Here is a 13,155-nt window from a genome sequence, read left to right as displayed (position 1 = left end):
ATTATTGTTATGTATCCTTTCCTATTTTACCTTTTAATCTCCCCCTTTCATCCTTTTTACCTAAATCTAGTAGTTACTTTTAAATCCTTCAAATTTTACTTTAGCCGAATTTCATTATCTTTCTCAAGGAATTTTTTTCCAGCAAGCTTTATCATCTCTGTTGCTCTAAAAGGGTACCAAAAAAATCTAAAATCTCTTATTTTCTCTTCATCTTGACTATTTTATTTTCTGAGAAAATTTGTGGAGTGTTTTCTAGTTGTCAAATTTGTCTAATCTACTTTTGTGAGAGTTTTCTTTTTGTGGGAATTAATTTTCATCATTTTATTATTGAAAATTTGTATTAAAGTGTGGATGCACCTCAGAATTAGGTATAGTAGTTTAATCCTAATCTCGAAAAAATATTTGTAGTGGTTCAAGCTTGAGGAAAAAAAAAACATGAAAAGTGAGATCGTATGAGGTTATCTCTTTAACTCATAAAAAGAGTGGTCGGTTGACTTGGTTCCCATCCATAAGAGAATTATCACAATAAATACCCTAGAATGAGTCTTTAAGAGTGGAGTAGGGATTTTGGAACCTATAAAAGGTACTAGTATCATCTATTTCTTTAATTACTTTGTGAGTAGATTGCATGCTTAGAAAATTTGTTGAATATCTTAGCATTTTTAGGTTACTTATTTTATTAGTTTCAATTGATTAATTTTGATTATTTTTTTTTTAAAAAAAAAACTTTATTTAATCAAGCAAGTCTATTCACCCTGTTGCATGATTGTCCAACAATCATTTTGCCTAAAGGTGTGCAATTCTCATACCTATAGCTCAATATCGAAGATTGAGAAGAGAATTGATATTTGAGAGTCTAAATCCTAAGAGGAGAAGTGAAAATCTTGGGTCAACTAGCCTAAAAATCTTGGGTCAACTAGCCTATATATACATTGTTGAGGATGTATTTATCAAGTGTATTACTACAAGGAACTGTACAAGGGTATAAATACTATATTAACATCCTAAGAATAGAGCCTAACCATATCCTAAAGACTCTCCAAATAAGACTCTCCAAAGGAGACCTAGTATACATTCACACCCTCCCTCAAACTTAAGGTGGTAAGGCTGGAATCAACTTGAGTTTGTTAAGTAGTTAAAGAAAACGACCAGGAGGGAAAGCTTTGGTGAGAATGTCAGCGTGTTGCTCAACGGTGGAAACAAAGCGTAACATCAGAGTTTCGCTCAGGAGATGATGACGAACAAAGTGACAATCATTCTCAATATGCTTGCATTCATGAAAAACATCATTGTGAGTAATTTGAATGACACTACAATTGTCACAGTGAAGTATAGTGGCAGACGACTTAGGGACTTCCATATCAGCAAGAAGCCAACGAAGTAATAAGAGTTTTGACGTAGCATCAATCAGAGCACAATATTCAGACTCCGTACTAGAATGGGTAACAACACCCTGTTTCTTACTACGCTAAGAAATGAGAGAATCACCAAGGTAAAAACAATAGTCGGAGGTAAAACGCCGATCAGTAGGATCAATAGCTTAATCAACATCAGAATATCCTGATAAAACTAGGGAAGACTGGGAAGAAAACTGAAGTCCATGCCCCAAAGTACCTTTGACATAACGGAGGATACGAAGAACAATAGTAAAATGAATGGTCTGAGGGGCAGTCATGAACTGACTAATAATGTGAACAATATATGCAATGTCAGGACGAGAGACTGTCAGATAAATAAGACTGCTAACAATTGACGATAGAGACTGGCATCTTCAAGTGGAATTCCATCAAACGGAGTCAAGCGAACATTGAAAATAGGAGCGGGTCCCAAAATATCAGAGTGAATTAATTCAAAAGGACTATCACTTATAGAATTAGAATGGGAAAAAAACAATGCGGGTTGTTTTGCAAATTTGCAATTCAAATAGTCAAAAGATACAAACTTGGAGACATTATTCAAATTGTGACTAGGGATTAAATCACGGAGTTTTTTGATAGAAGCATAATCAAGACGGAGATGCCACTAATAGATAGCAGAGTCGGTGGCAGGGGCAGAAAGAGAACAAATAGGAAGCTGAAGAGATGTGAGCTCAAACAATCTTTCCACTTTGCGGCCCATACCAATTGTCTATCCCGTCTACGAATCCTGAACCTGATACCCAGTAGAAAAAAAAAAAAGACATAGTTAAACCAAGGTCACACAATTTTCTAACGGAGAAAAGATTAAAGGATAGATTTAGAACACAATAAGTATTGGAAAGCTGTAACAGGAAAGTGTTAACAAAGCCAACATGGGATATGGTCATGCAATTACCATCAGCAGCATAAAGGAGAGGAAGAGATTTGGTAGGAGTAGGTGTAGTCAGAAGAGAAAAATCAGACGTCATATAGTTGCAACAAGTAGAATCAAGAAGCCATCTATTACCTAGAGAGACCGTAAGTACGGAGGAATTGGATGAAATCACCTGTTTAAGCAAGTCTTGTAAGTCACTCATTTGAAAAGTAGACGGGGAAGGTTCAGAGGCGGCAACAACAATATAAGCAGAGCCATGATTAGGTGTAAAAGATTGAGACTTGGAGGTATGTCCCGGTGGTTGCGGTGGTCTTGTAGGACTGTTGTCCAAAATATGACCTCTTTTGAGAAAGTATCTACACTCGACTTTAGGAAGCAGAGTAGAAGGGATCGAGGGTTGAGTTATAGACCGGGAATCGAGGATCGAGTTCTGGACTGGGGATCGGGAGTTGAGTTCTGGATCAGGAATCGAGGATCAAGTTTGATCGAGGATCGAGTTCTGGACTGGGGATCGGGGATCGAGTTCTGGATCGGGGGTCAAGATCTGGACTGGAAATTGAGGATCGAGGGTCGAGTTCTGGACCGGGGATCAGGGGGTCGAGTTTTTCACAGTGGGGATCGAGGATCGAGTTTTTCACAGTGGCTTCGGATAGGGGATCTAGGTAGTTCTTCTTCACGCCGGATAGGGGTTCTGGGTGGTCGACACTGGTGTGATGACCGAACGACAGCGATGATAGAGAATAAAAGGAAGAAGAAACCAGCTAGCAAGACTTTAATACCATGTCGAGGATGTATTTATCAAGTGTATTACTACAAGGAACTATACATGGGATATAAATATTGTATTAACACCCTAAGAATAAAGTCTAACCATATCCTAAAGACTCTCCAAATAATACTCTTCAAAAGAAACTCAGTATACATTCATATACATCATCATGACTTAAGAAGAAAAAAGTCCATTTTGATCCCTAAAACCTTTCAATAGCAAAAAAAATCCTCTTACTGACTTAGGCATCAAACACGTTATGGCAAGTACTACACTGGTACTTAGATTATTCTTGTTTTAAAGGTTAGGTTGTCCTTAAATTAAAAATTTAGTGTGGAGCACGTGTAGATCGTGGGAAATTTTTTCTATTAAGATTTGCACATCAACAATTGCGTCGTCTGTAGGAAATTTTTTTTGATGGAACCTACAAATTCTCCATCCATATAGTCTTTCTTCCCGCACGGACGATCGATTGTTAATTGTTGGTTGTATTGGTTTTGATTGTTAGGACCAACATCCTTTCCGGTACATAAGTTTATTAGTTCACAGTCATCCAAAATGAGCGTCGCTACAAGGTCTAGAGGTAGTGCTGGTAAAGAGGGTTGATGATATATACTAGAGTTTAGTTCAGATCCTTTTAATCATAAGTCTAAGATCATGTCGAGAAGAGTTAGTAGAAGTATACCAAGTTGATTCAAGATCATGCCAAGAGAAAATCTCGGTTAAAAGAGCATGTAGATTAAAATAGGAAGAATAAATCTTTAAATATAAATAAATTGAATCAATCGAAAAAAATTTATTGTTGCCCCCACGTGGATCTTCCCATTATCATACCCATATGAATATGTATATATCAATTCAATGTGTAATCATCTCTTCTCAAGCACTTGCATTCGGTACATCAATTGCACCTATTGAATTTAAAAATACTTACATTTGAATAGTCACATTCTATCAAGGATACACAAAATAACTTAAAAAGACACATACACTAACAAAGTTTATTCTATTACAGCTGATTTTATATATAGTATAGATTATAATTTGTATGTTATATATTTAAATTATATTCAAATTATAAAAAAAATGAGAAGTAAATTATGTTCTTTTTCCCGAAAAATAAGTAATAAAAAATAGTTATCAAACTTATCCTATTCTTTAAACGAAACATAAAATTTGAAACATAAAATTTGAAACATAAAACATAAAATTAACTGTCTTTCGTATTTGCTCAATGGATTTTTTTTTTAATTTTAAAAAAATAAAAGATAAATAGAAGGTTCGATCCATGGAGTTCAAAATTTCCACAGGCGAAAATAGAAGAGTGAGCGAAAAGTTTCTTGATAATAATAATTAAAGTAACATAAAAAAGGCTTTGAAAATGATTGTAAAAACCTAAGATTAATCGACGGCTGCAAGCGACAAGCGTAGATCTGTTTCAAATATCAGCCGTTGGATTTCCGTGCGTGTTCGGTGCGTGTTTGGTCCGCGTTTTCAGCGCGTAAAAGTTCACAAACGACGCCATTAATTAATTACTTCTAATATAAATTATAATCCAAATCCAATCAAATGCGTTTGGTAAAATATATAAAATTTTAAATCCTATTTAAGTTGTACTTTCACATGCTAATTATTTTTATTCACTGCTAATTTATTTGGGGTTAAAAGCTAAACTATAAATTGAGTACATTTTCAAATTTTTTATAAACTTTTAAAATTATAAATTTCCGTCTTTAAATTTGAAATCTAGTTAAATTTAGAGTTATATTAAACATAAATTTTAAATTAATATCTAATGAATCAATTCATTTTTCAAAATTTATCAAATAAAAAAATTGAAAATTTACTGATCTATTTAGATACAAAATTAAAATTTCAAGAATTCATTAGATATAAAATTTATGGAAGAAAATAATAAAAACTTAAAACTTCATGCACTAATCTTATAATTTAAGTTTGTGTTAATTACTTCATATAATCAAATTTCATCTGGTCTATCATAGAACAAACATTTTAAGTACATAATTATAAAAATAATATATTACAAGACTAAAATGAAAATTAATATAATATAAACACCATTTTTCTAAATTAAAGTATGATTTAAACCAAAAAAAAATTACATATGCAGATAAATATTGGTTTAGATTATTTCTAATTTCTTGTCTTATTATATTTATTTTATTTTACATGGAAAATGCTTTTTAAAATAATTTTCTTTAAATAATAAATAATAACAAGATTATAGAATTGTCCATAAGAATTTAGTTTTCTTTTCTTTCACACTTCTTGAACAATTGACTTCTCGATCTATTTATTTTTTAAGACCCAAAAATATTTGAGCCAAAAGAACATATGCATGAGAATTAAAGAAAAAACATTTTAAAAAATAAATAAAAGTCTTGACTAAATACAACCCATTACAATTATTCTAAATTTCATACCAGTTGAACTGTAATGACCTTAGCTTAGGAGGAGACATGAATGAACTAATATCACATCCAAAAGAAAGAGATCAAGAGGATATGAAGATATATTAAAAAAAAGCTTACAAATAATTGAAAGTCATTACTTATGTCAACAAAATGCACATTCCTTTTTGGTGGCTCAATCAAAGAACTCCATAAGCTTAAAAAGAATTTAAAAGCACTATCTATGCCGATAAGATGCACCTTACTTTTTGGTATCTCAATCAAAGAACTCCATAGGCTTAAAAAGAATTGAAAGTCACTACCTATGCCAACAAGATGCATATTATTTTCGGTGGCTCAATCAAAGAACTTTATAGTTAAACATGCTTAACTTGGAGCAATTCTATGTTAGGTGACCTCTTGGGAATATTCCTAGGATGCATGTGAGTGAAGACAAAACATGCTGAAAGAACCCGTGTGCATGAAAGGACCCGTGTTAGTTTGTAGGGACAACTTTCACTCTTAGAAACATTCAAGACAAACAAGAATGACTTTACCCAGTAGCAAGGGATGCAGGGTATGCCAGGACCATCTGGTGTCGAATCTTAGTCTAAATTCCGGACCTAGAGCGTTCATGAATTATGTTTATTTTGGCATATTGTAATTTTATTTTTATTAATCTTAAACAAAAACTCAATACCAAAGCCCATCTTATTCATTCAACTAATGGATAGATATCCTTCTTATAAAAAAAAATAATAATAATGAAGAACTAAACAAGATATCTACGTGGGCAAATCATGAAGCCATATATTATAATTTTGTGTGAGATTCTAAATAGATTTAGTTTAAGTTAAATTACAAATTTAGTTTTATATATTGTATATTTGGTGCGTAAACTTTCAAAAATTTTAAAGATATAAAATTGAAAATTTAAAAGCTTATTACATACTTCTTAAAACTTCAAGAGTTATAATTTAAATTATAAGACAACTAATTTAAAAAAAAAAGTAAATTCAAATTATAGAAATATTAATCAAACAAAATAAAATATTTAAAACTTGGAAGACTCTGATAAAATAAAAAAGGAATTCCTGACGAGTATTTAGTTTATTATTATATTGGTTATTTTTGTTTTAATTTGTAGGGGGTTTTATTTTTTCTGGCCTTTTTGGACATTTCCACTGTCGAAATTCCAACAACCGTAAATACGCGGTCCGTTGTTCTTCCAATAAAAGCCTCCGCCTCCGTTAGGGTTCATCATTCAATTCCCAATTTTCTCTCTCTCTATCTATGTTTCTCTCTCATACTCCCAATTTCGAATTTCACACAATCTGATTCACTTTCCCTTTTCAATTTCTCAATTTCCATCCAATTTTGACCTCTTCTTGTTCATGTAACAATGCCTGCCACTGATTTTCAGGGTTCTTCCTCGCCGTTAACCAACATTGGCCGTTCGATCTTCAGTCTCCGCCGTGATCAAGTTCATTCCATGGATGGCGGTTCTCATGACGGCATCTCTTTGGATTCCGACCTTGATTCCTTCCAGAAGCAGGTCACTCAACGATTCCAGGATTTGTCGTCGGCTTCTTCCGATGACATTTTGTCACTCTCCTGGATTAGGAAGCTTTTGGATGCTTTCATTTGCTGTCAGGAGGAGTTTAAGATCATTTTGTTTGGGCATAAGGCGGAAATTTGTAAACCGCCGATGGATAGGATGGTTTCGGATTACTTGGAGAGGAGTGTGAAGGCGCTTGATGTTTGTAATGTGATTAGAGATGGGATTGAGCAGCTGAGGCAGTGGCAGAAGTTGTTGGAGATTGTGCTTAGTGCTTTGGATAATTCTAGTTACAAGAAAACTCTTGGTGAGGGGCAATTTCGTCGTGCGAAGAAGGCTTTGATAGACTTAGCCATTGCAATGCTCGATGAAAATGATGCCAATTCCCCGGCTATTGCTCAGAGAAACCGTTCTTTTGGACGTAATAATGGTACCAGAGACCGTAGGTCTTTGGGGCATTTCCGTTCGCTTTCATGGAGTGTTTCGCGATCGTGGTCGGCTGCTAGGCAGCTTCAGGCAATTGGGAGCAATTTGGCTGCTCCGAGGGCGAATGAGACTGTGCTTACCAATGGCCTGGCGGTCCCTGTTTTCACGATGAACATGGTATTGCTGTTTGTAACGTGGACTCTGGTAGCAGCGATTCCTTGCCAGGACCGCGGCTTACATGTTCATTTTTCGCTGCCGAGGCAGTTTGCATGGGCGGCGCCAATGCTTTCACTTCACGATCGAATTTTGGAAGAATCAAGAAGGCGGGAAAGAAGAAATGCTTGTGGGTTATTAAAGGAGATTCATCAGATCGATAAATTTGCGCATATTATGAATGAATTGGCTGATACAGCACAATTCCCGTTGACGAACGATAAGGAAGAAGAGGTGAGGCAAAGAGTGAAGGAGCTATCTCAGATTTGTGAAACTTTGAAGATTGGTTTGGATCCTCTGGAACGGCAGATTAGAGAGGTGTTCCATCGAATTGTACGCTCAAGAACTGAAGGGCTTGATTGTTTAGGACGAGGAAATAACCATGAATAGAAATTGTCAGATTGTTGCAGATTACAGGACATCTTCAAAGTTGGCTTCCAGAATTGTGAAAAGTTTGAACAATGAACGAGTAAAATAAACGAAAGGGTAAGAGGAGTTTCTTTGTATTAATCATAATCAGTGTGTATTCTGCAAGAAAATTAGAGACGGAATGGACTCTTACATTCCTTAATGCTTACTTTTTTTCTTCCTTCTGGGTGGGTTGGAGCTTGTACAATTCATTTTCTGTCTGTGTTACAGCTTCGTTGATGTAGCTGTTCTCTGTAATATTAATTACTTGGTAAATACAAACAATTTATGTTGGGGTAGGAATAACTTTTGATTAAATTCTGTGTTATTCTCTTTGGATCTTGATGCAATTAATACAGACTTGACATCCTCTGCAATGATGTTTGATTGATTAACAAAACCTATATGGTTTCCCAACGGCCAATATTTGGATTTGATTTGTAAATGCTCTTGAGTTCCACTTGTTTTCCCAATTCTTTTGACTTATGGATTACCTTTTATGTAAAACTCTTTCCCATTCTTCCATTTTGCAGGGAATCCATTCAAAATTGTACGCTGTATTTCCCTGCTTTTGGGAAACTGACATTTGGGAGGCCACACACACAGTGTCTATGTCTCCCTCGCGCTACATTTCTCTCAAAAAGTTATATTTGTTTTACTTTTAGTTATTTAACTATTGGAGGAAGAATGAAAGCATAGGAATTACCTTGATAACTAGAAATTTGAATCTGGGTTTGAGGAAGTGGGTGGCTTGGACCTATAGTTGTGAGAAGGATAAAGGGGAGTATTGAGATTTACTCAGTCTCTGGATCCATGCCATGTGAAAACTAAAACAATGTTTGTGTAAGCAGAAAAAGAGAGGGCTGTGAGCTTAAGTCGATTCCGGTTCTTTGCTGCTGGAAAATTGAAGCCCTCCAGTTCTGTTCCCCATCTTGTCAACCAATGAATGGTATTTTCTGATGGTAAATTTTCTTTGAGTTTTATCCCTGCCCTTTTTTCTGTGAAAATATTACTTGCTAGACCAATAGGCATATTATAGTTGTTCCTTCTTTCTTTCTCTTTTTTTTTTTGTTTTTTTTGTTTTTTTGTTTGTTTTGTTTTTCATTAGTTCTACCTACTCTTACACTTGATGTTTAAAATTTTGAGTCTTTGACTATGGAGCTTCTTATAAAGTCCACGCTGTTCATGCATTCTGACCATTATAAGGTCATCCGGAAGGGTTTGAAATTCATTTAGCAACTTGCGATTAACAATGGAAACATTGAATTTTACCCAATATTTTATTGTTTGGTCAAGCTCCTTGTTGTTGACTTAGAAAAATGTGCCTTTGACCACGTTTTGACATTTATTTAGGAATAGGGCTGTACTTGTATCAGAATAATAGAGGGGTAGTTTGTTGATTTTTCTTTCCCCAGTTGATTCTTTGACATTCCATAACCTCCCAGGGCTTCATCTCTCCCAGTCTTTATTCTAATGTTGAATGTTTTGTTATATCTAAGTTCTTTTACTGTTTCAACTTTAGGTAAATAACTTGTGTCCTGTTTGTTTATGGTTTTCTCATTTTATATTTCCTTGACCAATCGTTGTCATTTGAGGGTTGAGAACATGACAACCATAAAATCGTTGAAATGCCTTTTTGACATCTGATTTTAGAATTTGCAGAATTTGAAGTCTTGAATTATTGGAATTATTGTTTCTGTAAGAAATGAACGCTACCTGCATATTACATAAAATTAGTGCGTTAAAGATCAAATATTCTCAATCAGAACTTTGAAATATGCTAGCGGGGTAAGGCGTAGTACTATTTAAAAACTTTAACTGCTACTTTTAGAATACGGTTGACACTATTTATTCTTCAGTCTCCTCATACCAGCATGGGCAAAAGTGCAGTTTTAATTGGAGAAATGGAAAAAGATGGAGAACATCATATTTTGGTTCTTGCGTATACAGTATATTTACGTCTATTATTCAACATACATTGTCAGTAATTCTATTTTACAACTTTTATGATTCATGATCAATTTTCCTATTAAGTTTTTGGAAGACTTGGTTTATGACTGTTACCGCCTTACCCTTTACATTCCAGAGTTTCGAATTACACTGATTGGACTGCATCTGACTGTTTTATTTTTCGTTCAACTAAATGATATAGCTGGTTGTACGACCAATAATTCATATTTTGCATAGATGGGTAGGGTACCATAAAGTTGGAGAAACTTAGATAGCTGTGTCCCTCCTATTATAATTGTTTAGCTGTCGTTAGGTGCAGGCTTTTAATGCCAAAAGTTCTTGATTGTCTTTTCTTTGCCAACTCACTATCTTTTTAAATATGTAATTAATGCAGTTGCTATTGTATACGCAGTTTGACGCAAGCCTGTTGAGCATACTAACCATTTGAAGGTTCCACGTAGTGATATCATCAGCAACTGGCTATTTACATTATTTTGACCGCGTTTACATTTTGGGAGTATTGTGAAAAGTCTTTATTTTTTATGGGACGTGTTTGCTGCTTCAGCATTTTTTAACCTCTCATATTTTTCTCTCGTCTTTTATTTTTCACTAAGTTAAACACAACAATTACAAGGGAGGCGAGAAGAGCTGACCCTGCAATGATGATTGGAGTACGCATTTTAAACTGTTTTGAATCTTGTTTCTTCTCTTGTTTTGCTTCGTTACTGGAACCTTCATGTGTTGACTTGGATTCCTGTCTTGCGTCTTTACTTTCATCTTTTGTTTGGAAACTTCTTCCTTTTTGATCAACTCCTTTTTCGTCATGCTGATGTGCAGGGCTTTGCAAATGCGGACTTCCTACATCTTCAGGTTCTTTATTGGTTTCAAGCTCATTCAATTCCTGAACGTTTTTATATGTTTCCTGCTTCCCCGGTTCTGCTCGAGTCAGTCGATTTGGCTGGGAAAGTTCTCGGTCTAATACTTGTGCCCCTCGATCAGTAGAAGCTTGTGATTGTGTTTTGACATATGGTTTCTTGTTTATCATGGTTGCTTTAGCACCATTACGTGGTTCAGCATTGAGTCGTTTCTCTTTCTGATAGTTGGCTGTTCCTTCAGCCACTTCTATCCCGTCCATACTCCTAACCTTGGGAACCTTGATTTCTCCATTAACATTTTCTCTTCTGGCCTCTACTTTTACTGTCTGTTTACTTTCAGTTTGAGAGTGGCCATTGTTGGATTCTCCATCAGTATCTTGATCCATCTCACTGCCCTTCAGCTTCTCGATCTCTTCTGGCTGCATTTCTGCTACATATTCTATCTTATGAAATGCTTCGGGCTCGGCATTTTCTTCAACTACTCTATTAATGGCATGGTCTTCCTCCTTTTCATGATTATCGTCAACCAAATTGGTCTTTCTGCCAGTTTCCAGAGTCTCAAGCAGCTCCTCTTCATAATCCTGAGATTCAAATGTGGCTTCATCAGCTTCCCGATCCATTACTTCTTCAATTCCTACCCCAAGCATTCCATCTACCGATTTCGGCATTGAAATCTTCAAAATCGATTCTTTATCATCATATGTTGCCTTGATTTCATCCAAAACCACACTATCGGGAATTCGAAAAATCTTCTTGAACCTCCTTGTCTCTGTTTCTTTCTTGTACTTCCGTCCCGTAATCTCCACTTTCTGAATAGGTTTTCCCCAGCTGATCTCAATCCGAGTACCACTTCCATTAATAGTTATCACAATGTCATCTGTTGCAAAGCCTGCAACCGAAAAATGAAAGAGAAAAACCCCAAAAATGAAAGATAGAGAACACAGACAGAAACACCAAAAGAAACAGAATGAGAGATAAAGACAGACCTGTGAGTTTGGCAGTGAGAATGAACATGGAATTGGTTTCATTGGAGAAAAAAAGAGGAGTGGCAGTGCCTTTGGCCAACTGAAACTTAAAGGTTGAAGAAAGATCATCATCTCTTGTTGGGCTGATCTTTAGTTCAAAATCTGATCCCATTTTGATAGAATTGGTTGATTAAGTTGAGGACAAAGGGGTGAGGATGTTAGAGAGTTATAAGAAGGAAGAAAGTAGGGGGCAACAAGCAAAGCTTGTGGTTCTGCTGAATATAATAAGTGACTATAACGTGTTTCATTGGATGGATTTTGCATAAAGCTCTTTTATTCCTTACTTTTACAATACAGTTTTCCAAGGAGACGTTGGTTGTGCTTGCTTTTTCTTTTGCCTTGGCGGGAAGCTACAGCTCCATTGATGCTTGTACATCAATATATACAATCATCCCCCCTTTTTCTCTCATAATGTTCTTCTTTCTTTCTTTAGGGAAAAGTTCCAACTTTACCTTGAGTTTGGTGGGTGAGTCAATTTTATGTTTAAACCTTCGACTTTGAGCTTGAATAAGTGTGTGCATTTAATGCCTTAAAACGAATCAATGAACCAATCAATAAAGTATAGGAAATTTAACTGGGAAAAAACTTGAAGAATGTCAAATAAATGGTTTTTTTTTTTTTTTTTAATATTGTGATTACAAAAACTATTTAGGGAAATATAGTGGTTTTAAAATTATTTAGAAATCTATGGTTGTTTTGGAAATTTCGAGGTGGGGATTTAATTTAAAATATTTTGTCAAGGGTTCAACCCTTAACCTGTCGAAAATTAAAGAAGAGATCGAGAGTTTGACCCTCAACCTGAGAAGAGGACGAGGGTTCAACCCTTGACCTGTCAAAAATTAAAGAAGAGATCTAGGGTTTGACTCTCGACCTAAAGGAAATTGAGAAGAGGACGAGTGTTCAACTCTCGACCTGTCGAAAACTAAAAAAGATCTGTAGGGAAGATGAGAAAATCTGACCTTCGACCTCTGGAAAATTATAGAACAAACCCTCGACCTAAAGGAAATTAAAGAATTGTTTGGTAATTATATACACAATCGCACACAATCGTTTAGTAAAATTACTATACGATCGTTTAGTAATTCTTTATTAACGTAACAATAGGTGCAAACTTCCGGAAAGAACAAGTGAACGATGAACAACTTCTTTATTAGAAGCTAAACGATCATTTACAATCTCTCCACGATCGCTCAGTATGACTAAACGATCGCTTACTAAATCCTCTGCG

The 13,155-nt window shown here is 35.2% G+C and overlaps 2 protein-coding genes and 1 long non-coding RNA gene across 3 annotated transcripts; 2 read left to right on the top strand and 1 right to left on the bottom strand.

Moving 5' to 3' along the window:
• Positions 1–6,734: 6,734 nt before the first annotated feature.
• Positions 6,735–12,039, bottom strand: LOC150033834 (uncharacterized). Its single transcript, XM_090317594.1, has 2 exons — positions 11,889–12,039; positions 6,735–11,791 (listed from the first exon to the last, which is right to left on the bottom strand). The coding sequence occupies exons 1-2, from the start codon at positions 12,037–12,039 to the stop codon at positions 10,599–10,601; spliced, it is 1,344 nt and encodes a 447-aa protein (XP_090173720.1). The 3' UTR covers positions 6,735–10,598.
• On the top strand, positions 6,875–8,395 carry LOC150033835 (protein BYPASS1-LIKE-like). Its single transcript, XM_090317595.1, has one exon. The coding sequence runs from the start codon at positions 6,875–6,877 to the stop codon at positions 8,057–8,059; it is 1,185 nt and encodes a 394-aa protein (XP_090173721.1). The 3' UTR covers positions 8,060–8,395.
• On the top strand, positions 8,611–12,438 carry LOC120085610 (uncharacterized). Its single transcript, XR_016531966.1, has 3 exons — positions 8,611–9,039; positions 10,440–10,698; positions 10,865–12,438. It is a non-coding gene; the product is annotated as an uncharacterized LOC120085610 (long non-coding RNA).
• Positions 12,439–13,155: the final 717 nt, after the last annotated feature.

Source organism: Benincasa hispida, chromosome 9 (genome assembly GCF_027475165.1).
Source record: "Benincasa hispida cultivar pf3 chromosome 9, pf3_genome.v1.1, whole genome shotgun sequence".
Classification (NCBI taxonomy): Eukaryota; Viridiplantae; Streptophyta; class Magnoliopsida; order Cucurbitales; family Cucurbitaceae; genus Benincasa; species Benincasa hispida.
This window is presented reverse-complemented; position numbering and strand designations above follow the sequence as displayed.